Here is a 25,446-nt window from a genome sequence, read left to right as displayed (position 1 = left end):
GACCACACACTTTTTTATGTTAGTCTCATCTTTACTAATTTGTGCTCCTTTGTGTCTAGTTATCCACACCACTGCCCCTTGACCTCTGCATATCCAAGCTAAGAAATCCCAAACGTCCACCAGGTACAAACCAGTGTTTGTTCACAAACTCATATTTCCCATGAAGGCAGCCAAAGTGAAACAGAGAATGCTCTAATTAGGCCAGCCACTTAAGTTCCCTTTGGCTCCTCCTGTTTTCCGGGCACATAGGCTGGTACTTATTTTCATCACTGTAGTTTCCAATCCTGCCCGTATTGTTTTATCAAAATGTGTCCTTCTCCCTCATAACAAACTGTCTTGGCATCACATTTCACTTTAGTTGCTGGGTCAGGAAGGACTCAGGTGAGGAGAGAAACCTGGAAACCTGAATTCTCGTCTAGATTCCCATGCCAGCTTGCTGTCTTCCTCATTCATAAAACTGGCAAAATGATCTTTAAAGGGTTATTATGCACAAATGAATTATTTGTCAGAGTGCCCTAGAAAATATAACATGTAAGAAACTATGATCTGATAACTATGGTTTTTCTTTTTTCTTTTCTTCTTTTTTTTTAAGACCTGAAGATAGATTTTCATTTTCTGACTCTCTTTCTGTGATCCAGGCAAACAACCAAGCAAGATCCTACTTCCTTCAACTACTTACCAAAGTTTTTTTTTTATCTTTTATACATCCCTGTTGTTATCCTTTAAACTCTCCTTAAGCTTTCTACTATACTTGTCTTAAAAACAGAAAAGAAAAGAAAACTTGGTGAGAAATTAACAACAGGATTTATTTAAGTCTGTGTGAAATAGAATTAAGAGGTTAATAAACCACTGTCTTAGGGGCATCTGGTTGGCTCAGTTGGTTAAGCATCTGACTTTGTTTGGCTCAGGTCATGATCTCGTGGTCCGTGGGTTCGAGGCCTGGGTTGGGCTCTGTGCTGACAGCTCAGAGCCTGGAGCCTGCTTGGTATTCTTTGTCTCCCTCTCTCTCTGCCCTTCCCCCGCTCACGCTCTGTCTCTGTCAAAAATAAATAATCAGTTAAAAAAAAAGAAACCACTGTCTTAAATGGAACCTATTTTCTGTTCCCATTAGTTGCTAAGACAGAAATTTAGCTTTCTCTGTAAATCCAGTGGGATTCTTTAACCTTCCGTGGATGGGTTTCATGGGCAGAAAACACGGAGGAACACTGTCTGGGACTTTACGTACATCAACAGCTTCTTACTGCCCTCCCAGTTTGCATTCTACATGGATAGAATCACTCGTGGTCCTAGGAGGCATTTCTGGAGACCGTGGCACACAGGACTGAGCTCTCGGTTCCTTTTCTGGACCAGCGCCCCTTCATCATTTTAGGACTCTATCCCCCAGGATTCCGAGGAGCCAGTGTGGCAGTAGGGCATCAACTGGTTTGTTCAGGCCTGAAGGTGTTGCCTCCATGTTGCCCTTTGTGCTTCCTCTTCTGCCCAGTCTGCTCCCAGATGCCAACCACCTGTATCTCCTGATCTTTTTGCGTAGTTTCTTCCTGGCTGGATGTCAAAGGCTCTGCTTCTGCTACATTCCTGACTCTGGGTCTGTCTTCTCTATGGGGAAAGGGATGAGGTACAGCTTGCCTACCAGCTTTCTTTATCGGTCTTTTCCCCTCTTATGGGTCAGAGGGCACGGAGAACAAAGTATAACTTACAGACCACTCTCTACTAAGACTTATTCTTGACTTAAAGTCAATGATAATTTTGTTGACATGTGGCATTAATTAACAATGGAAGTTTAAAAATCAAGATTAAAAGCAGGCCTTTCCAAACTTTTTTTTCCCCTCTAATTTTTGTCATTGTCTTGGAAGGTACAGTCTATCAATTAACCACCTATCTAGAAAAATTCTCTTTCTTCTGATAAATGCTTTTTAAACTGACTGATTGTCTTTGGAGAGGTAAAGCTAGAAGCCTGGGAGTTACGTGATTTCAAGGTTGTGGGCAGTATTTAAAATTCTTATGAGCACAGCTGTTCAGGTCTAGAGGCTGCATTTTAGCAAGCTATTCAGATGAGGAATCATTTGTTAGAAAATGGCCAAATAAATTATTTTTTGCATGATTTCCTCCTTCTCACTCAGTCTGTGTCATTCATTGCCATTTGCCTCTTCCCAGTTATTTTTGTCCCGACAAATCTTCCACATTTTGCACTGTGCCTTCCTCTAGTAGCCTCCCACCTCACATCTGCTAAAATAATTTCCCCAAACGCCAGTTTAAGAAGAATTAGGTAACATATTACCACATGTCTCAAAGTCAAGTATCTTCCCTAGAACTTTTGTCCACTCATTCAACAAACATTTGGGCCCCCACCAGGAGCACCTGGGCCTACCAAATTTGGGGCTTACTTACTATCTGGGTTTTACCACCTTTTCCTGGTGCATAAGCTCCTACATGATGGTCAGTTACACATTCCTATATATTCTGTTCCTCCTTGGAGATTCTAAAACCTTATGAGTAAGTGTTGAACAGGTATTGGAAAGTTTGGAATTACTACGGCATTGCTTTGGAAGATTTTATTCCAAACTTAATGCTCTTCCTTGTGTGTTTTTGAGTAGGTTATTCCTTTTGTATGGCAAACAAAGAGGCTTTTAAAATATTTTTGTAGTTAGTTGATGGGAAATGCTGGAAAACCCTGCCTTTCACTTTTCCAGTGCGAAACTGTGATTCACAGTCAAGGTTGCCCAGAGGTAGCAAGAAGGCAGGCAGACCAAGGGTGGTGTCAGGTAGACGAGGCCAAACAGGTACTGTGCAGGGTCTCCTGTGCCAGCTTTTAGCCAGCACAATCTCCCCTGGGATCTCGTTTCAATATTTAAATTCTGAATGAAGTTCCCACTCCCCTTAAAAGAACTGAAAACCACACTGGTTTAGAGGCTTGTTATCTCTAGTTCATTAAAATGAGGAATCCAAAAAAGCATATCCTCAGCCTATCAAAGTTGATTTGCATAGATCTTGGGAAGATCACTCAGCATCTTTGCCTCAGTTTCCCAGTTGACCAGATGGCCCAGATCTAACCTAAATGTACACTACAATGTAAATTAAATTCTTCATCTTCTCTAGTAAAAGAAGACAAACAGCATGCTTTTCATTTTCTTGAAAATCATTGTCAAATCGCAGGCTTTTATTTTTGAGCCTAACACATCCTAAGCCCCTTCTTTATGAGCCCATTTCCCCAGGTTTTAAAATTTTTTGTGTGGTTTTACTCCATTGTGCAGCATTGCCACTTTCCTTTTAAAAACTCTGGCCACTGTTAGGAATACACTGTACTGATTATAGTAAGAAAATTACTCTCATAATTCTCTTTATTGTCAAACTGTGTTTATCAAATCAGATTTTCTTGATGTCCTAGAGTTCCCATGGCCATACATTGTGTATTAGTAATTATTACCCTGGTCTCCTGAAAGAATGAACGTAATTGCCAACATACCTAAGCTGTGAGCAGGGGATTTTGTTTCAGCGTGCTGGGGAATCTGATTTATTGTGTCTTGTATTATTTTTCTGTTATATGATCCAGTCTTATTAATACAAACCTGAGTTTCAAGATCTCTATCTCAAATGGTTGCTAGTATAGGTGGGAAATAGTTCCAGACTCAGTAGGGCAACCACCTGTTGGATGTGTCTTTTCAGTCCAAGCCACCAGCACTAATTCACTGATAGCCATGTGTTTTTGGACAGTCTGTGGTGTGCAGTTAAAAACTCAGGTTTCAGCTAACACTGCCTAGGGTCGAGTCCTGAGTCTGCCACTTGCTACTGGTGTGACTTTGGGCAAAATAACTTAGCTTCTCTGTACCTTGACTTCCTTGTATGTAAAATGGGAATAGTAATGATTGTAATTGTGTTGCTATCAAGGGTTAAATTGGATCATAAAGTGATTAAAATGTCATCTAGCGTGTGGCATACTCTCACAAAGTCTTAGTTATAATGACCTGAGGAATTGCTCAGTAACCAAAGGGAAATGCTGACTTCCTAGTCATTGATGAATGTGTTTGAGCGGAGTCAGTGAGATATTGGTAAAATACCCTCATCTCCCAACAGCTTAACCACTTGAGGAAGATTCTGACATCATTTGTTGGTAACCTTTTGTCCCTAAGCATTTGCTGTATTTCCTGATACTCTGCTTGAGCTATCACCTCTTTTCAGGGGTTCTCGGGAGCTACATTTCCAGACCTCGAACCACTCCTCAGACTCAGAGGGGCTGCCCCCTCCCCCCGGACCCCCGGGGTTTCTGGGGTTAATGTTTCCTTCTTCTGTCCGTCACCCAGCCTGCTGTTCTTTGCTCTACCTTTCCCCCACCGCGAGTGTAGACTGAAATGTAAAAGTCTCGTATTTTCTGGGCTCTCCACCTGTGGAAGCAGGGTCGTTTCTGTTTTCTGATTTTCCGTCTCTTCATCTCTCCTTCAAAAATTGGGAAACAAAAACCAACCTACATGAGCTGTTGCTGTGGTAGCTGCGGTGACTGCCTCAGGTCCTCCTGGGTGCCGCAGGGTTCCCTGATCCAGGGCATGAGATAACCGACAGCAGGCAGCTTCTCCCTGCAGGGAGGGCCCTGCTCCCCCAGAGCCAGGCCGGCCAGGTCGCAGCACAAAGGCGGTGGTGAGGTAGCCAGACGACCCTGGCGCGCCATCTTGTGGGCGCCCTTGATTGCTGCCTCTGAGAAGCAGACCGTGTTCTCCCTCCCACCTAGTTAGTATTCTCATTTCCCATTTCCAGGGCCTGGGGAAATGTGACAAAAAATTAGATTCCAGATAATTTTAAAATGGCTGTTAGGCAGACTTATTATGAATAATCCACCTCTGGATTTAATTAGGGCAAGTGCCTTTTAGCTGCTCCAGATTTCTCTTGAAGTAGTAGCTGCTGTTTTTAACAGGGACTTTTGAGTGGCCAATTCTGCATTTTACGTGCATCGTTAAAAAAGAAAACTTTACATTCTAGGTAGTACATCAGAGGATTCAGATAGTTTTTTAGTTAGTTTTTGAGGAGTTGTTGTTTGAGTGAATTAAAAAAAAAGTGGCAGAGTGTTGCTACTGAAAGTGTAATCAGCATCACCCAGGAGCTCATTAGAAAAGTAGAATGTTCCAGACCTACTGCATTAGAATCTGTGGTGATTTGTGGGCATATTGACAGATAGAAGCACAGGTGTAAGCGCGGGTTACCAGAGTCAGATGGAAGACTTGTGTTTTTGTCTGCATGCTGGCACCTCCTTACATGTCTCCTGTCAGCCATATGATCACATCCCTTCAGCCTCAGTGGCCCGTGTATGACACAAGATTATAGGTTTCTGCCTTGTCTGCTCCTGGGTCAGCTGAGGGAGAAATGAAATTATGCATAGCAGTTCAGTTCGAACATGGTAAAAACCTGTGCAAATGTCAGGGGAAACTGTGAGTGAGAATTTTTCCATTTTGTACTCAGCCATCATTAGTTAACCTGTTTTACATCAGCTACATCATCAGCAGAACAAATATTCACCTATAACCTTCATCATGCTCCGAATAGTGTCTGGGCAAATTCCACCAAGTTTTCAGAGCTCTCTCTCAGGCTAGTCTTCCTAGAGCTCAGAATAATAAAATTACATTTTATTTTCCTTAACAAGACCTTTCATACAACTTGCCTTCCTCGGGTCTCAGAACTGTTTCCCCTGTTGAGCCCAGGGTGGGGCACAGTAGGTACCCGCTGGTTGATGAAATTGCTAATTAGCCCTTAGCAAGGTCCAAACACTGGCCTGATGTCCTTCACACTAATCCATTTATGATAATCAGATTATGTGCATCATTAGAGACTGACATAGCTACAGGAGGACTCCCATCATCTCACTGATGAATATCAAATATTCATTAAGGAAACAGACTCCTGATGGCTGAGAAATCTTTTGGTAGTGTGCAGGGATTGAAGTAAGTGAGGTCATTAACTGTTTACAAACATTCCCTTCACCTTGAAACAGGAGAGGAGGTAGGACAAAGAAAACATAGTAGCAAGATACTACTCTCTTCTCCTAGCATACATGTTAAAACAAAAACCAATAGCCAAGAAGCTGTTGGACAATAAGTAGAGGAAATTTTAGGAAGACATACCAGCTAAAGGCCTAAGAATGGTAAGAGATAATAACCTCTGTGTTGCCTGAGGCCCCAGTGGTTCCTGTTCTGAAGAAATGGTACTGATTGTGAAGCATTAAAAACAAAATATTGAGACAAATTTGTTACATAGTCCTCCACCAAACTGAGGCACAAAAATATTCCACTCAAATTAGGGCAGACTATTGCATTGTCTACAGTTTGTGAAATTATGGACATTTTTGCCCTGAATTTACTAAATATAGGTAAAGCGTGCTGTTTTTCTTTTTACTGGATTCATTCCAATTAGCAATGTTTTCTCTAATTATTTAAAAGAATTCAGAATGTCAGTGCTTCAAAATTACTTTCCTGAAAGTTAAAATGTAGTTCTAGCGAGTAACTTTATATAGGAGGGAAAATACACATTCACTTCTGCTCATGGGAATATAGTCCGTCAGAGTCACGTCCTTGAAAGCAGGACTTAGAAGGTGTACAGTTCACCTCCGATAACCTGACAGTCGCAGTGTGCTTCCTGCAGGTGTATTTTAAGATAGCACTAGGGGCGCCTGGGTGGCTCAGTCAGTTAAGCGTCCAACTTCGGCTCAGGTCATGGTTTCATGGTCCGCGAGTTCGAGCCCTGCTGACAGCTCTGTGCCGACAGCTCAGAGCCTGGAGCCTGCTTTGGATTCTGTGTCTCCCTCTCTCCCCTGCCCCTCCCCCACTCATGCTTTGACTCTCTCTTTCTCTCTCTCAAAAATGAATAAATGTTAAAGAAAAAATTTTTTAAAAGAATGCAAGAATTTTTAAAAAGTGCAAGTGGAGTGCCTGGCTGGCTCAGCCGGTTAAGCATCGACTTCCGCTCAGGTCATGATTTCATAGTTTGTGGGTTCGAGCCCCGTTTCAGGCTGTCTGCTGTCAGCACAGAGGCTGCTTTGGATCCTCTGCCTCCCTCTCTCTCTGCGCCTCCCGTGCTCATGCTCTCCCTCTCTCAAAAATAAACATTAAAAAAATTAAAAAGGGCAAGAAACACATCTTTACCTTATTACTTCTTTCTTTAACTCTTTACCTTGAAAATTTTCAAATCAAGAGAAAAATGCCAGGATAAAACAAACACTAATACACATCTACAGTCACTAATAATAGTTAACATGTTTACCACATTTGTGTTCTCTCTCTCTCTCTGTCTGTCTCTCTCCCTCCCTCCTTCCTCCCTGTCTTTGCAAAACAGGAGCCTGCTCTTAGCCTCAGTGAACTGATCAAATTTAGGACAATCTAACATTGATGATGTTCTCAACCAGGACAAAGTCCTGACTTGACTTTTGCCAGTTGTCCCAGTGATGCCCTTTAGAGCATTTCCCCCTCGATCCCAGGGTTATATGCTGCATGTAGCCATGGTCCGTTTGGTGTCCTTTAAAGTAAAACAGTTCCAGTTCTTATTTGTCTTTCATATTACGTTAACATTTTTGAAGAGCACAGTGTGCCTCACAATGCCCACGTGAGATTCTGCATCTTTGGAAAAAATAATAACTGATGATTTTCACAGAGCGTTACATTAGTAGGTACATGATGTTGGTTTGTTCCATTACTAGTGATGGTAATTCTGATCACTTTGTCTGTCTCTCTTCGTAATAAATCATTTCTGGCAGGGGTATGTGGGTACTTGGACATTATTAATTCTCTTTCCCAGTTAATTTCAGCATCCATTCAGCTGCCTGATCCATTATTACTGCTTTGGACAAAATGGTGATTTTTTATAAAGCTCTTTTGTTTCTTTGCACTTGCTAATTGGAATTCTACTCTGAAGAAAAGTTCCTCTTCCACCCTCTCTATGTATTTACCTACTTAGGTCTCTGTGAGCATCACTGGTTGTTGTGATTCAGTTGTTTATTATTTATCACTATCATTATTCATTCTGATGCTCACGTGTTCTACCTTTTGCCCAGTGGGCTCCCTTCAGTTTCACTCCTGGGTTTGTTTGGTGCAGCCCCATTGGTTTGTGAGTGTCCTTTATTTAACCCTTGGCACATCTGTACTGAAGTTCTTAATTCAAGTCACTGCCCAAATGACAGATTTTATTCTTGCAACCAATCTTTTTTTTTTTTTTTTTTTTTGTGAGCCATTGCTCTGCCCCAGTTACCGATCTTACACACAGTCCAGTGGGAAAACAGATGATTATTTCGGCCTGTACAGTGCAGTAGGTAATGCTAGGGGGAACCTTGAGAGCATCGAAACAAAGCCCTTTGCCCCACTAGATTGGCAAAGGAAGGCTCCTGGGAGAAAGTATATCACCTCCTAGACATGGAAGGTGAATAGATGTAAACATGGGGAGGAGGTGCTGTGTGGTCCAGGCTAAGGGAAGCACCTATCTCTTTGAGGAATTTCCAGCCCCTGGGGAGCCTGTCAGAAATACTAACAATAGGACCCCATCCCAAACCAATTAACTCAGGATCTCTGGTGGGGAGAGCAGTCCTAGGGTCCATACTTTTTAATTTCCTATATATCACTTCAAGAGAATTTATCATGAGAAATGGTGCCACGTGTCCTGGAGCTAAAACATCCACAACTAAACTTTTAAAAGATCCATTTTATTTTATAGGATTTTGAGCTCAACAACGAACTAAAAATGAATGTCCTAAATTTGCTAGAAGAAGTTTTGCGAGACCCAGACCTTCTTCCCCAAGAAAGGAAAGCCACGGCGAATATTCTGAGGTGAGTGCAGTTTTCAGGTGCCTCCTGATTACGTTGGTTGGTTTGTGCTGTGTTCCAGAAAATAAGATCCTATCGAATCAGAAAGATGTATCTGAGACTCCTGGGGGCAGCAGGGGTTCTGCTGTCACTGGCAAGGTACTACGTATCGTCTCTTTTCTGGGGGCAGATTGGCGCACGCTGCCTCAGGAACACTGGGACTGGGCGACGTGACTTGTGTGGGGCCCAGGAGTGCAGCTGCTCCTGTTTGTGTGGGCAGAGCGTGGTTTGCTGCAGGACCAAAAGCGGAGAAGAGGATGCCTTGAGGATCCTCTCCTGTGACTCCAGCAGGCATTGCAGAGAGATGATGTTTTCCTGCCGTCGGTTCTAGTTGTTTGCTGTAAGCTCATGTTGATGAGCTGGTGGTGGCATTTCGGTGAGAGTCTTGTGCTCCTGGCTTGTGGATGTGCCACCAGATAGTAGTTGTGTATTTTCTTCAGCTCGTGTCGCAAGTCCTAGACCAGCTTTACTGACTTCTTCTCAGGTTGGGATTCCCACATCATACAGGTTGTATAACTTCGGACGTCTGCGTGATAAAAGCTTGAACTTTGGGTTTCCCACAAGAGACTGTTTGTGTCTGTCATTACACCCAGCCTCCAAAGAGGTCACAGACTTTCTTACAGCTTCTTGAACTGGTGGGTGGAATTCTTTTCTAGTACGCTCTATAGCAGGAGGACAGCCATCAGGGGTTTCGTGCAGACATTTCGGTTATAGCTTTCCTGACTCATGGCTATATCGTCTGTCCCTGCTTGGGGGTGGGAAGCCCAGCATCTATCTGCTAGAGCCTAGTACCCCTTTACCATTTTGACTTCTAGTTCTGTCTTCATTTACAGTCTCTGGAAAGAGGCCTTTCTTTCTTCTAACCTTGAATATATTGTTTCCTTGTTATCCAGCTTTCTGAGAGGAGTCCATGTTAGTTCAGTCTACTATGTTTTTGGAAGTCCCTCTCTAACGCAGCAATGCCAGATTTTGGTCTGCAGCCTTTTAGCAATTGGCTCATAAGTCATTCTTACTACCATTAGCTCAAGATCCCGTCACCAGACACTCCTTTGGTCTAGGGGCTCTTGTGGGTGGAATGTGTCTGCTCTACAGCAGGTATGTTGAAGTTCTAACCCTGAGTACCACAAAATGTGATTTGGAAATAGGGCCAATGCAGATGTAATTAATTAAGAGGAAGTCCTACTGGAATAGGGTGGGCCCCTAATCCAATATGACTGGTGTCCTCATAAGAAGATGACCATGTGAAGACAGAGCAAGACACAGAGAGAATGCCGTATGAAGATGATGCAAAGGTGAGAGTGAGGCAGCTGCAAGGCCAGAAATGCCGATTACTGGCAAACCACTAAAAGTTAGAACGAGGCGGGTGCCTGGGTGGCTCAGTCGTTTGAGCATCTGACTTCGGCTCAGGTCATGATCTCACCATTCATGAGTTTGAGCCCTGTGTCAGCTCCGGGCTGTCAGCACAAAGCCTACTTCATCTCCTCTGGCCCCCTCTCTTGCTGCCCCTCCCCCCTTGTGCACGCTCGCTCTCTCTCTCTCTCAAAAACGGTAAGTAAACATTAAAAAAAAGAAGAAGAAGTCTAGAAAGAGGCAAGAGAGGATTCCTCTACAGGATTCAGAGGGAACGTGGCTCTGCCGACACGTTGGTCTTGGGCTTCTGGCCTGCAGAACTCTAAGGCAATGAATTTCTATTGTTTTAATATGCCCAGTTTGTGGTACTTTATTAGGGCAACTCTAGGAATCTATTAAAGGCCCTCTTCACTTTTTCCATGCTATGAAAACACCTAAAGAAGCTTAGGGGCTCTGTTACTATGTTTGTTTTCAGATTTAAATTGTAAATACATTTTCAGATAAAGCCTGGTTTCAGTGAATGTGTGGTTATATCTGTGAATGATTACTATTCCTTTCTTCTTTATGTACACAGGTTATTATGCTCTTTGTATTTAAAACACTAACATTTTGAAACCACTTTCTGGAAGTTTGTGCACCCAGGGACATTTGACTGGACAGCTGGCAGGGAAATGAGGTGTTCAGACAGGATTGGTGAATGTGCAAACCCATGTTGCCCATTCTCTCACAACATCCACACCAGACATTACTAATCAGTCCTGAGGGCTTTCTGCCTGCACCAGGGGGTGAGCTTAGAACTCCACTGACCAGCACGCCATTAATTGGAGTTGGCATTTAAGATGAATCCTGTTTACCATCCCAAGTCTTTATTATTCATCAGGCTTAAGATGTGCAAATTCTTTTTGTTAAATAAATGGCCTGAGAATTAGAGGTGTGAAATCAATAAGAAATAGAAATGTTAGTAGATGGTACAGCCTGGGAGCATGACACGGAGCAGAGTCTGATTCTTATTTTCACAGGGTTCACGGGTATAATCTTGGTTCAGCCACTTAAAGCTGTCCAGTTTCTTAACCAGTCTAAACCTCAGTTCCCTCAATTATAAAATGAGGCCAATAGTACCTACTATTGAATGGTTATAAAGATTACATGGTATCATATGTTTAAAGAGGTTAACACAATGCCTGAAACATAGCACTTGTATTACTGCTGCACTTATTATTATTATTATTACTATTAGCACCGACCGTAGCTCTTAGGAAAAATAGTTTCTTCCATCAAGGAAATATGGCCCAAGTAGGAGCTGGCTAGGTCTTAGTCAAACTCGACTTTCCTTGGGCTTCATCATTTTATCTATACAAAAGAGATTATAATAACATTGAAACCCAATTTCATATTGCACAATGATGTGAATGTAATACAAAAATCATTCAAATGTACACTCCAAGTAGATGAATCATTTGATATGGGAATTATATCTCAATATAGTTGTTCCCAAAAAACCATAGTTATAACCCACTTGCTATTTTGTAAACGAGAAGAAAAAAAGAAGTAAAAAGCAAAGCAAAAAGGCAGTTCTGATGATGGGATGGCCCCAGCTGCCCACCCACAATTCTGATCCCTTGCAGAGTCTTCCCCAAATATTCCAAAAGCCCCAAGAAATGTGTGCTCAGGAACAAACCCATTTTTGTGCCTCAGCATCTTTTAAAAAAAATTTTAAATGTTTATTTTATTTTGAGAGAGAGAGAGAGGGAGGAAATCTCAAGCAGGCTTCGTTCTTTTGGCACAGAGCCCAATCTGGGGCTCGAACACACAAACCATGAAAGCATGACCTGAGCCAAAATCAAGAGTTGGACACTCAACCTACTGAGCCACCCAGACTCCCCTCTGCCTCAGCATCTTTATTCAAGTTCAATGACCCAAGACCATTTGAGGGAGAGACCTTATCAGTGCCATCACTGTCTCTGTCTAGCATGCTGCCTGACCGTCTTCTGAAGCCACCATTTCCCTATCAAAAAGCTGGCAAAGATGCCACCTGCCCCATTCCTGAGCCATATGGGCCCCAGAGCATGCCTCACTCAACCTAGAGTCTCAGGCTTTTGTGAAAATAGCTCCTTTAGTTCCTGGTGCCACAATTTGTCACCGTTCCACATGTACTCACAGAGCCAAGCAGAGAATAGATATTATGCCATCCATTCTTCTTCCTTTGACCATCTTTATTCCCATGAGGCCAAGTGAAACAAAAAGCCTTTGTTTAGCCCTGAGCATATCAACTAAAGCAGACGGATACCATTGGGATCACTAGCCCATTAACTGAGCAGACAACCAGACCCCAAGTTCCAGTTGGGTCAGCTGGTTCTCTGAGACACCTTCCTAGGAAGCTAGGTGGTGCCAGAAAACTACTGATCATTGATTGAAGTTCCCCTGTCAAGTAAGTCATTCCACCGGCACTAAGCTTAAGGGTCCCTGCCCCAGCACACAAGATTGTGATTATAAGAGGAATAAATGATACATTCATTTGTTAGAGTTTCTGATAACTTACCGAATCAGATACTTATGTTTATATGTATGATACTTATATATTTATAGTTTTATTTCTTCTTTTTAATTTATTTTTGAGAAAAGTGCGAGCCGGGGAGGGGCAGAGAGAGAGGGAGAATCTCAAGCAGGCTCCACATGGTCAGCACAGAGCCTGACATGGAGCTCGAAGTCAAGAAACTGTGAGATCATGACCTGGGCCAAAATCAAGAGTTGGACGCTTAACCGACTGAGCCACCCAGGCGCCCTTATATTTATATTTTTACAATCATGTCAAAATGATTAGAGGGTGAAGTAGGAAGTAACACCTAGATATAACCATCCCTGATGGGATGCCATCATTCATGAAATCTCTTTGTGAAAAGAAGCCATCATAGAGTATATGAGAAAGAAACAGAAATCAGAAGGATTATTTAGTAACCCTGAAAATTACAAAGATGTTCCTGTTAATTCATTTCTTAATTTGGAAACAAACGGAATTATTTCCAACCAAGCCATGAGATTTCAGTACTGAAAGTTTCCATGCATTTCTAAGATATGCCAGAGCAAGGGTAGCAATGGGCTCAAGAGAGCCTAGAGGGAAGTAAAGCCATGTCTAAGAAAGCAAAGGAAGGAAGAGGTGGTCTGGTAGGTCCCAGAAGGGAAGCAACAAGTGATTAAACCTCACAAAGTGAGGAGGAGCAGAGACTGGGGCAGGCAGGTCATGCCAGGAGCACAAGCCAGCCAGTCTTAGTCACAGCAGGCAGCCCAGAGAGTGTGGACCAGTCTGAGGACAGAGGGCAGTTGCTCTTAGCTCAGTTTTTAAGACTATCTGATTTCTACTGTTGAAGGAGCACTTTTCCAGTCATAGAACTTGAATAATCCCATTTCCTTTAAAATTTTTTATCTGGAGCATCCGACTTCGGCTCAGGTCGTGATCTCACAGTTTGTGGGTTCAAGCCCTGCGTCGAGCTGTATGGTGACAGCTTGCAGTCTGGAGCTTACTTTGGATTCTGTGTCTCCCTGTCTCTCTGCCCCTCCCCTAATCACGCTCTGTCTCACCAAAAATAAATAAAATGTTTAAAAACTTTTTTAAGTAAAACAATAAAATTAGATAAATAAAATTTATCTGGTATTGTTATTATAAACGCACAAATATTAAACAGATCATGCTGACTGGGAGATGTGAGAGAAACCCAGTATCCTGGAGTGGGCATCAAAGCGCTGAAGCTGTCAGGAGACTAGAAGCAAATCCATCCAGTATTGGAGCTGGACCAGAGTTTTCACATCTAAGGGAAAATATGTGAACATACCTCCCAGTGGATACAAGTTGTGGTTGCGAGAGATAAAGACATATCGCACTGTAGTTAGAGGTAGCCCAGACATGAGATATTTATATGCAATCAAGCTGTGTAACAGTGAGATGTAAACATGAAATGTATTTAAACATATATTACCTTTATACAGTAAACTGGACGCTTCCAATGATGAACCATCTCTGCCCCACACGGTCTCACAGGGATTACTTTATGAGGAAGAAACTTAATTGGCATACATAGTTTGTTGTCTTCTTTGTGAATAAAACCCTCGGCTCGACACTTTTCTATTTCTAAATACTGCTCCCCCTGTGACATTGTATGGACTTGCTGTTCTGAATCTATGTGGCAGAGAGTTTTTGGTAGACAACTAACATGTCATGAAAGGAAAAGAAACAAAGACTGGCTTCATAGGTAGTCAGCTGGAATGGGTTCAGGTCATGAAAAGGTGACCCACAAACCTCACAAAGCCCCGAGCAGCATCAATAGGCACTTGTGAGAGGAGAAAATGTTAGATAATTTAACCATACCAGATGTATCTTGGAACATTAACATGAGATCACTGAGGAAAGGAACATTTGATAGACGCTAACTACTTTCTTGACCACTTCTTTCCAAGGAAAGAATATTACCCAGCCTCATTAAAAAATATCTTTTCCATGGGTACACATAGTTATGTAGCCACCGATCTCTCTCCAGGAACCCAGACTACCCTGGAAAGAATGACATAAGCTTTAGGAAATAGTCACTTTTATCCCGTGTGTGTAATCCTTAGGTAGGATCTAATAATCTTTGGAGAAAGACTTGTGTTTGCTTATTTTTTCCTCACCTCAATCTGCCTTTTATCGTATTATGAATATTTCTTTTTGATTGCAAATGATATGGCTCATTGCTAAGAAGAGGACCACCACTCCTAGAATCTAGAAGGAATCTTCTCCTTGGTAAACAGTCCTTTGCTCCTCTGCTAAACAGCCAAGAGCTTTTGTAAGAGGAAAAGAGAGGAAAGAGACTGGACATTTCTGGATGTGTGTTCTACGCTGGAGCCTTGGAAGAGGTGTCTTTATAAGTCTGCCTAAGATAAGCAAGAGCAACAGGACAGCACAGCTGACCAAACCCTGGTCAAGTTAGTCAGTTCCCTTGAGCTTTGGTTTCCTTATCTGCAAAATGGACGTCATAATGCTTACCTCAAAGGGATCTCATATGACACAAGAGAGAGTGTTTGTCAGATGGTTAACGCACGGCTGGCATGTAGCGTGTATATGGTACCCTATCTCTGTTGCTTTTGTATTTTTGAGGGTTGTAGTTCTGTTTTCATCAATTCGGAACACAACAGAACATCACATCATTATTTATTTTAGTTTTTAAGTTTATTTATTTATTTTGAGAGACAGAGAGAGCGAAAGAGAGTGCAAGCATGTGCAAGCAGGGGAGGGGCAGAGAGGGAGAGGGATAATCTCAAGCAGGCTCCACACGGTCAGCACAGAGCCTGACATGGAGCTCGAAGTCATGAAACTTGAGATCATGACCTGAGCCAAGATCAAGAGTCAGACGCTTAAGCAACTGAGCTACTGAGGTGCCCCCATTATTTCTTTTAAAACTACCTTCCTACAGCAGACAGGCTACATGGTTTGGGACTGTTTAAATATTTCAGTATTTTTAATATGTGATTGTGTCTTCATTTTGGAAGGCTTAAAATGCTTGGCCCAGATGGTAAGTTATGTAATCAGTATAATTCTCCTGGACTCTGAACTTCTGTTGGACATGAAATGTCACTCCCACTCTGAAACCCGCACCCACTTCAGGATTCATTAACTTATGTATTTATTCAGTCATTCATCACTGAAAAAAAATACTGAGAGCTGAATAACTCTGTGTGTGGGGATATAGCACCAAATGCATCTTGGGAAAGTCCATCTGGGAATCAAGGGAAAAGAGTTTACCTGTAGGCTTCTGCTTTGCACTGTTCAAATTCTTGCCAACCAGGAACTTCTCTGAGCTTCTGTCTACATGTGCACGGGGAGGGGGTCCTCTGCCTCTTCTGCCTCAGCATCAGCACGGAAGGGCCAGGGTGGGAGCTAGAGGAGTGTGGATGAGTCACTCAGGCCCGTTGGAATCTCTGACTGATGGGATCGCAGGATACTTGAACTCACAGTCTGGATCCTCTCGGTAGTGCAGAGCACACCAGCTCACGCTCGGGTTCACCTTGATTATGGATTTTTTTTTAACATTTTTTTTTTTTTTTATTTTTGAGACAGAGAGAGGGACAGAGCATGAACGGGGGAGGGTCAGAGAGAGAGGGAGACACAGAATCTGAAACAGGCTCCAGGCTCTGAGCTGTCAGCACAGAGCCCGACGCGGGGCTCGAACTCACAGACCGTGAGATCGTGACCTGAGCCGAAGTCGGACGCTCAACCGACTGAGCCACCCAGGCGCCCTGATTATGGATGTTTTATTTACAACCTTGTGTGTAACAAGTTGGCTCCTCGATATAAGCCAGCTCTCTCTATGATCTTCCTGTGCCTCTAACGTGTGTGTTTTTCTGTTTCCTTGACTTCCTGTCTCCAGCTTATGTCTCTGCAGGCTCCAGCTGGCAGCACAGCCTCATGGACCCAAACCCCTCAGCTTCCCACCCAGGGAGAACCAAGTGCATGTTGTCATTTTGTTCCTGGCATGTTTCTTTCCATGGATGATACTTTGATTTCATTTTTTAGGGCCCTTTCACAAGATGATCAAGATGACATCCACCTAAAATTAGAGGATATAATTCAACTGGTAAGTCCAGCCATGGTCTTATTCAGCATGATTATTTTCAGACTGCTTCTCAGAGGCAAACAACTTGCCCATAACTGATACCTGGATGCTCAACCGTAGTTCTACCAATGAAGCACTGTGAGATGAACTAAATTCGACTTGGGGTTTAGCTGTTGGTCCATGATATTAATGTTGGCTGATGTTTCTGAGCTTTTTGCCATTTTCTTTGTAGCCCCAATCTGTGATGACCTTTGTTCTTGAGCAGCTGCCTTGAGCTGCTGGGCACCTCGCTCTCAGTGTGTTTCATTCCCACCTTCCTCTCTTGCAGACAGACTGTCCGAAGGCTGAGTGCTTTGAGACCTTGTCAGCCATGGAGCTGGCTGAGCAGATCACCCTCCTGGACCACATCATTTTCAGAAGCATTCCCTACGAGTGAGTGTGGCCCTCACGGCTGCAGGCCCCCTCAGGCAGGACTTGAGGGCTTAGAGTCGCCATTATTCCTAAGGCAGATGTGTGTGCACAGAGGTGTGAGTCTTAATCTTACAATGGTTTGGTCCCACTTGAATGCCTTTTGGTCACAGTTTATTCTAGAAATACTGATTTGGCAACACTGAGGACTATCAAGATGTTCACTCTTGTGTTTCTCTATGTTCTGTAGTTCCCGTGGAATGTGAATTTCTTCGTATTCTCACATCCTCGCATTATAGAAACCTCAATTTGGCTGTAACAGTGGTTCTCAAACTTCATGGTGTCTAAAATCATTTGGGAAGCTTGTTAAAAATGTACATTCCTAGATACCTCCTTCTGAGATTTGTGATTCTAGGAGGTTTGAGGCCCAGGAAACTGCATTTTCAGTGGGAATCCCAGACAATATTGCATGATCTAAGACAATACGTTGAGAAGCACCGATGTTGGGTGAAGCTATACATTTTGCTACAACTATTCACCCACTTCCACGAGCCAACAAGTATTGCTGAGCTTTGAGACGCTGTAGCAGCGTAGATTCCCGAGACAGCTTTGCACGGGGTGCATGTGGAGCGTAGACGTGCTGCATGAGCTGCCAAGTAACGAGCATCAGTATCACTGCTGCCCTTTAATCTTCCCATGTAGCGGATGAAGAGGGCCTTTAGACCCCTTCAAGCTGTAACAATCCGTAGCTCCACAAACAAGGCCTTTGTCCGGACAAATGACAACTGTTGGCACATGTCCTCTGTGAAATAGCTAAATTGCCGGTAAAGCAGGGGCTGGGCATGAGATATGAACGGTGACCCATGTTGTATGTAGAAAAGAGGACATCGTGATGATGGAGAGTCAGGTAGGGCGATGGGTGGTCAGAGCTGCAGCTGTGTCAGAGAGGCATAAGGGGCGAGGCCAGGAGATGCCCCTGCAGACTTTTCTTTTATGCGTTTTATCTTCTTCCCCTCCCCCTCTCTCTACCCATGAACAAGCGGGGCAGGGGATGGAGGGAAGGAATGTGGCCTGTTGGCTCTACAAATGAACCCAGTGACTACTGGAGTGAAGACTTGAGTTAGAAACCACAGTGCCTCTCCCCCCCACCCCACCTCCTGACTCCTCTCTAGTGCAGTGGGGATTTGGTGGGGAGATGAACATGACCTCTGTGGAGGAAGAGAAAGAGAAAGGCTGAACACCCATGGGTGGTCTCTTCCTGGGACCCTTCCTCTCTTCTCCTCTCTGTCCCCACCCTGCTGATGGGAACATCTACCAATTATTTTTGTCTGTGGAACTGGCACACCTTTATGTCCAACAGCCTTGCAGGAACATGAAGGAACAAAAAACCCTTTGCAGGGACTCAGCCAACATTTCTGGATTAAGACTATGTCAGAGTAATTACATTTCAGGTTATTTTTTGTAATGCCTATACAAAATAATCCCTGTATGCTCCAGCTTGATTGTCCCTTGCTTGCTGTGATCTGGTGGCCTGCTCATGGGTGAAGTGAAGGAGCAGGGATGTTATTCTGAAGACAGAACTTCCACCAGGCTGAGCTCCCACCCCTGTAACTGCCTTCACTACATGAAGTGGTAACAACAGTGTTTGTTTATTCAGCCTTTACCATGTGTACCGTTCTGGGCTCTGGGGAGAACAAAGGAAAACCCTGCCCATAGAATTGACATTGTCCTGGAGAATATCAGAGCAAAGTGGAGGAAGACATGTTGTTTTTGGTTAACGTTTTTGGTGGTGATGGATTTTTTTGGACCTTCTGCTGAGGCTTAAGATTATTTATTTATTTATTTATTTATTTATTAATGTTTATTTATTTTTGAGAGAGAGAGAGAGACAGAGCTTGAGTGGGGAGGAACAGAGGGAGAGGGAGACAGAATATGAAACAGGCTCCAGGCTCTGAGCTGTCAGCACAGAGACCTTTGTGGGGCTCAAAGTCATGAACTGTGAGATCATGACCTGAGCTGAAGTTAGATGCTTAACTTGACTGAGCCACCTAGGCTCCCCAAGGCTTAAGATTTTTTAAAGCTGATCCAGTGAAAATAGTCTTGGTTTCTGAATTAGTACTTTATTCCTTCTGTGTTGGCCATTGTTTACCACTTTCAGAGAAGTTTTTATAATGATCGTAATCCTTACAAAGTTCAAACTCTTCTAAGAAAAAGGTGGAAATTGAAAAATCTCTTTCTTTTGACATCGAGTAAAATGCTAGAGATGAGCAAAAATTCATTTGAGTCGGTCAGGAGCACTAGATGCTGGGCAATGTCAAAGTTAATATATATAATAATCATACTCATTGTTCAGGATCATAGCCACCATTTAAGAAACTAAATTGGTCTTGTGTTCTGTTTTGAACTTACAGAGAATTTCTTGGGCAGGGGTGGATGAAGCTGGATAAAAATGAAAGAACACCTTACATTATGAAAACCAGCCAGCACTTCAATGATGTGAGTAGCCATAAAAATAAAATGTGGGCATGTTGTAGGAAGATGAGTCAGGGTCTTAAGACTCCTTCTCTAAAACAGAACTGATGAAATGTTAAAAAAAAAAAAAAAAAGCTTATATCTTCTCTAAGAGCTCCAAGTGTAATAAGTTCCATTTAACTTCCAGACATGAGGTTCACTTTTGGTGGTACCTAAGTCTGGCAAGTGCTCAATAATGCATAGGTCGCTGCTATTATTTTAGCATAATCATCGTTACTTCACGGTCATACACTGACTAGTTCTAACAGCATATGTGTCACTGGTTCCCAGGGGTGCTCATGACAGTAAGGTTGGGTTAGTACAGATCACCCTCATTATTACTGAACATTCAGCACATATGCATTCCAGGCTTGGAAGGGACCCCTTTGAGCATAATTACAGTGTTGCTATAGCTGTGCACACTGCTGACCAGCTGTCAGTCCATCTCCCGGCTGTGCTTTTCTCCAGCAGTAAGATGGCCTTGCTGTTAAACCCACCAACTCCTAACTCCTAACTGGTTCTGTTCTAATCATCTCAGTCCTTTTGCAGAACCACATATGTGGGAGTATCTTCAGGCTTATCTAGGCAAAGGGAAGGCTCCCTTTCCAGTTCTACTAGATTACAGTAAAAGGAATAATGATGATGTTAAAAAAAAAGAAGAAGAAGACTATCAGGATCCCTGTAGGTAAATTAATAAGTCATCCAGAATCAAAATACAAAACAACAACAAATTCCCGAGATGGTATTTTGCACAGAGTACATGCAGACTGCATATACGCTGAGTGAATGTTATCTCATGATGAGCATCCGTGGCCCCGGTGCCTAAAGGACAAGACACATGGCCCCTGTAGGCTACTGTCTGAGAAGCAGAGCCCCTGCTGTAGAAAACAAGCCTGTATTGTCTGTGCCTACATACACTTGGGATATAACGAACAATCAAATCAGAAGTTCATTCCCAGGCTCCAGACTCTCATGTGTCTACCAGGATGGCCACTCATTTTGTGCCTTCAACAGATTGCAAATGAAACTTATCATTCATTGGTACCTCCCAGACCTGCCAAGCCTACTTCTACATCTGATGCTTTATTCTTAGTCTTGGGTAGTGGCCAAGACCACACGCTCACTCATCCAAGCATAGAATCTAGAGGTCATCTTTGACTCCTTCTCTGCTACCCATCCCATCTCGCTCCCCAACATATTAGTGAACCCTAAATCTACATATTTCCCAGACCCTTCTTTTCCCCTTCTTTCCCACTGCCATGACCTTGATTTGATTTTTCATCATTTTCTTCAGGAGCTCCTAACTCACTATCACCCCTGCCATCTCCTTGTCCCCCAAATCCCTTCTTCATACAGTGTCACAGAAGTTACCTTTCTGGAAGACCAATCTAATTATACCATTTGCATAACAAAATTCTGCCAGTGGCTTCCTCTCACCTTCAGCATACAGTCCCAGCTGCTCAACCAGGCCTACAGGAGCCCTGCTTACCTGGCATCTCTGCCTCTCATGGCTTCCTTGTGCTCCTCAGATGCCTGCAAGATCCTCTGTTACACCATGCCTTCTACTTCTGTCCCTTTCCAAATGCTCTTCTCCTTTGATGGAAAGCAGTGGCTAACTCCTGGTCAGCCTATAGGACTCTGTGCAGGCATGACCTCTTTCTGGAAGCCTCCTCTGTACTTGGACAAATGCCCCATGCTACCTCCACGTTCTCAAACCCCTCCATGCAGACCTAGCTTTGCATTTCACTATGTGATATTTACTTGTTTATGTCTGTCTCCCTTCACCTTGCTGCCTAGCTAGGCTCAGTGCCTTGAGATCAGGTATTCTCATTTATTTGGTCCTGTTTTGAGAACCTAAAAGAAGGCCTTGTCCAGGAGCTCAGTACAAAATTTTTTTAATGAATATATACAATGATAATTCTGAGGCACTGTGAGATCTAATATACCTATGGAATGGTCAAAGAATGGGTATACCCACTAGATTAAGTGTATGGATGTAAGTTTACATATCCTATGTTCTCTGTTAGTCATCAGTCCTAAGCTGTTCTTTTCCTTTCCGTATTCTAAATATTGAGCTGCTTCAGCTGCTGCCTCTTTTTCTCTTGGTTTCAATTAATAGAATTACAGTACTTAGCCTTGAAACTGTAAGTCCTATTAACCCTGATGGAAAAAAGTCCAGCGAGATAAAAAGGAATAAATGTTGTCTCTTCCCCTCTCCCTAAATGTGTCTGGCTTCAAAGTGTATTGGGTTAGAATTTGATTTGATTGGGGGTAAATGTGTTTTCTTTCCCGTGATAACTGGGGCTTCCTGGTCCCCACATGTTGGGGGCGAAGGAGCATGTGGAGAGCACCCTCCCCCCAAAAGTGAAACCCGTAATCAGCGAAGATTGCCATTCCTCGAGGGTCAGCTTATTCTATTTCATTTCCTCAATTACTGGAAATAACTCCTTCATCAAAATTACTGATTAAAAAAGTGATCCTTTCCTCCCAACATGTTGATTCCAAACAACCCCTCCTGTTCACTCTGAGGATGAACAGGTTCCCATTAGTTTCTTGTTGTTATTATTACTATACATTTCAGTCTTTTCAGAAGATTGGTATCTAAATACGGACTGTGATCTCCCTGTCCCTCAGCACCCTGCTTTCCTGACATTTCCGTGGGTAAATTAGGCACTTTGCCTGAATGCATTGCTTTGACTCTTGGCTGGTCTCTCTTGGCTTTTCCACTGTCTCAGATGAGCAACCTGGTGGCCTCCCAGATAATGAATTATGCCGATATCAGCTCCCGTGCCAACGCAATAGAGAAGTGGGTGGCAGTGGCGGACATTTGCCGATGCCTGCACAACTACAATGGCGTGCTGGAGATCACCTCGGCCTTAAACCGAAGTGCCATCTATAGGCTGAAGAAAACCTGGGCCAAGGTGTCCAAGCAGGTGAGCACCAGCGTGTGGCACATCCCGCTGCCGAGAGGAGAGGCCAGGAGACAAGAGCCAAGAGAAATATTACTAATGAGGAAATAATTAACTGAATCGAGCAGCTCAGTTGCCAAAGAAAGGTGCCAGTGCGGGTAATTACTGCGTTCTTACCACTTAATTGATTCCACTCATGTGCACTTCTAATTGGTTAATTTAGAAAAGCAAATACAACCCAAAACATTCATTATAACATATTTGGGACAACTTCAAACAGTGTAGTTGACTGGAGTTGTTTCCAAAATTATTTGGAGAACGTACGTTGATTCCAAGTGACAGAGATGTCCTGCAGATCCATTCTTTCTCCCCAAAGCAAGGGTATGAGTGCCTTAGGACCTCAATTTTCACTTTTTTTTTGTTTGTCCTTTATATAGTAAAGTTTTGGCATAATGATTCAGATGTACAGAAAACCCTCTTAATTTTCTTTTAACTGGATTCAGTTTGTTCATTTTCATTCAATATTTTCAATGTGCAAATGAAATCAGTTTCTTCCATGCCCTTTCTCCTGGCTTTCTCCCTGGGTGTTGGTGGGTGTTGGGAAGGGCTCCTCTGGGCTTGAGGGAGGCTGTGTGCACCCACCTATTGTAGCCTTCTGCTAGCCGGTCACTGGGTGCGGGCTGCCTCGAATTGCCTATGTCAGGTATATGTATGGTCTGCCTGATCTGCCCATCAAAGGGGCGCAGCGATTGAGGGCTTAGCTGAGCTCACCTGCCCTTCAGCTCTCACTGGCTCTGCTGGTCCTCTGAAATCGGGTGTGTCCTTCCTTTCCTACAGGGTTCCCTGCCCTTGGTGATCCGTGGTGGGCAGGCTTACTCCTTTATTAGCAGACAGCTACCTTGGGCCTCTCAAAGGGCGTTGGGGGAATTTTCCAGACTCCTCCACATCCTACTGGTGCCAGAGGCAAATTCTTTTTCTGTCAACAAAGCCTGGACCTTGCAAATAAAAGCCACAGCTTCTATAAGTACTGTTTTTAAAAAAACACTTTATATGTTGAGATCATTGTAGGTTCACATACAGTTTGTAAAAGATAATGGAAATCCCCTACACCCTACACCAATTGCCCCCTGATGTAAACTCTTGTGTAAGTATAAACATATCCCACCCACGAGGTTCGCATTGGAAACATCCACTCACCTCATTCAAACCATCAGTTTTACATACACTCATTTGTGTCTGTGTGTATTTACATTTATGCCCTTTTATTACCACAGTAGTCAAGATCAACACAGTTTTGGTACCAGGATCCCCCCTGCCACCCTTTTATAGCCATAGCCGCTTCCTCCCTGCCCCTCCCTAACTCCTGGCGACCAAAAATCTGTTTTCCATCTCTATAAAATTTCGTCATTTCAAGAACATTACATAAGTGGAATCATACAGTATATGACATTTTGAGATTGCCTTTTTAAAAACTCCCATGAGATCCATTCATGGTGTTACATGTATCAGTATTTAGTTTCTTTTTAATGCTAAGTGGTACTCATGGTATAAATACAGGACGTTTTAGCCATTCACCCCTTGAAGAACATCTGGATTGTTTTCGGGTTGGGGCTATTACAAATAAAACTGCTGTGCACATTCATGTATAGGTTTTGTGTGACTATAACTTTTTGTTTCTCTGGGATAAATGCCTAAGAGTGCAGTTGCTGGATCATATGGTTATTGTGCGTTTAGTTTTATAAGAAACTGTCAAATTCTTTTCCAGAGTGGCTGTGCCACTTTATACTTCTATCGGCCAAGTATGAGTGAGCTAGTTTCTCCAAATTCTTGCCCACATTTGCTGTTATCACAGTTTTTTTATTTTAGCCCTTTTGATATCTCATTATTGTTTTAATTTGCATTTTCCTAATGGCTAATGTTGTTAAACATCTTTTCATATGCTAGTTTACCATCTGTTTATTCTCTTCAATGAAATGTCTGCAGCTTATTTTTTAATTGGATTTTTTTCTCACCTTTGAGATCTGAGAGTTCTTTCTCTATTCCTCCCACTTTATCCTTCCGTTTCAAAATTATTTTAGCTACGCTAGGTGCTATGACTTTCCATATAAATTTTAGTAAAAAAAATTATGTCTAAAAAAACTGTATTGAGATTTTTTAATGTTTATTTATTTTGAGAGAGAAAGAGTGAGATCAAGTATGGGAGGGGCAGAGAGAGAGGGAGGGAAAGAATCCCAAGCAGGCTCCGCCCTGTCTGCACAGAGCCCAGTTCATGAACCGTGAGATCGTGATCTGAGCCAAAATCAAGAGTCAGACACTTAATCACCTGTGCCACCCAGTGCCCCTTTATTGACATTTTTATTGAAATTTCATTAAACCAATGTTGAGTCTTATTACTATGTTGAATTTTCCAGTCCACAAACACAGTATGTTTCTCCATTTCTTAGGCTTTCTTAAACCAGCATTTTGAAATTTTCAGCATGCAAGTCCTGTATATGTTTTGTTAGATTTATACCTAAATATTTCATTTTCTGTGGGCAAATTTTAAATATTACTGTGGTTTTATTTTTGGTTTCCACATGTTCATTGTTAGTATATACAAATGTGATTTTTTTTTTTTTTTTTTTTTTTTTTTTTTTTTTTTTTTTTTTTTTTTATGTTGGTGATGTATCTGCAACCTTGCTAAACTCACTAATTAGTCTTAGGAGCTTTTTTGTAGATGCCTTCAGATTTTCTATATAGACAATTGTCACTTGTAAATAGGATCTGTCTTATTTCTTTCTTTCTAATTCATATGCCTTTTATTTCCTTTTCTTGCCTTATTGCTCTGGCTAAACTTCCAATACTATGTTGAATTAGGGT

General features: G+C 42.6%; 1 protein-coding gene across 3 annotated transcripts in view; it reads left to right on the top strand.

Moving 5' to 3' along the window:
* The window catches only part of RASGRF2 (Ras protein specific guanine nucleotide releasing factor 2), a 241,934-nt gene that overhangs the window by 204,700 nt on the left and 11,788 nt on the right, over nucleotides 1–25,446 (top strand). For all 3 annotated transcript variants that reach the window (XM_060635446.3, XM_060635444.3, XM_081796559.1), the window contains exons 19-23: nucleotides 8,680–8,792; nucleotides 16,720–16,780; nucleotides 17,088–17,191; nucleotides 19,579–19,663; nucleotides 22,414–22,611. In XM_060635446.3, the coding sequence (XP_060491429.1) occupies nucleotides 8,680–8,792; nucleotides 16,720–16,780; nucleotides 17,088–17,191; nucleotides 19,579–19,663; nucleotides 22,414–22,611 (561 nt within the window). The remainder of the gene's footprint in view (nucleotides 1–8,679; nucleotides 8,793–16,719; nucleotides 16,781–17,087; nucleotides 17,192–19,578; nucleotides 19,664–22,413; nucleotides 22,612–25,446) is intronic.

The sequence above is a fragment of the Panthera onca genome, chromosome A1 (genome assembly GCF_046562875.1).
Source record: "Panthera onca isolate mPanOnc1 chromosome A1, mPanOnc1 haplotype 2, whole genome shotgun sequence".
NCBI lineage: Eukaryota > Metazoa > Chordata > Mammalia > Carnivora > Felidae > Panthera > Panthera onca.
Note: the sequence above shows the minus strand (reverse complement) of the source record. Positions and strands in the feature narration are given on the sequence as shown.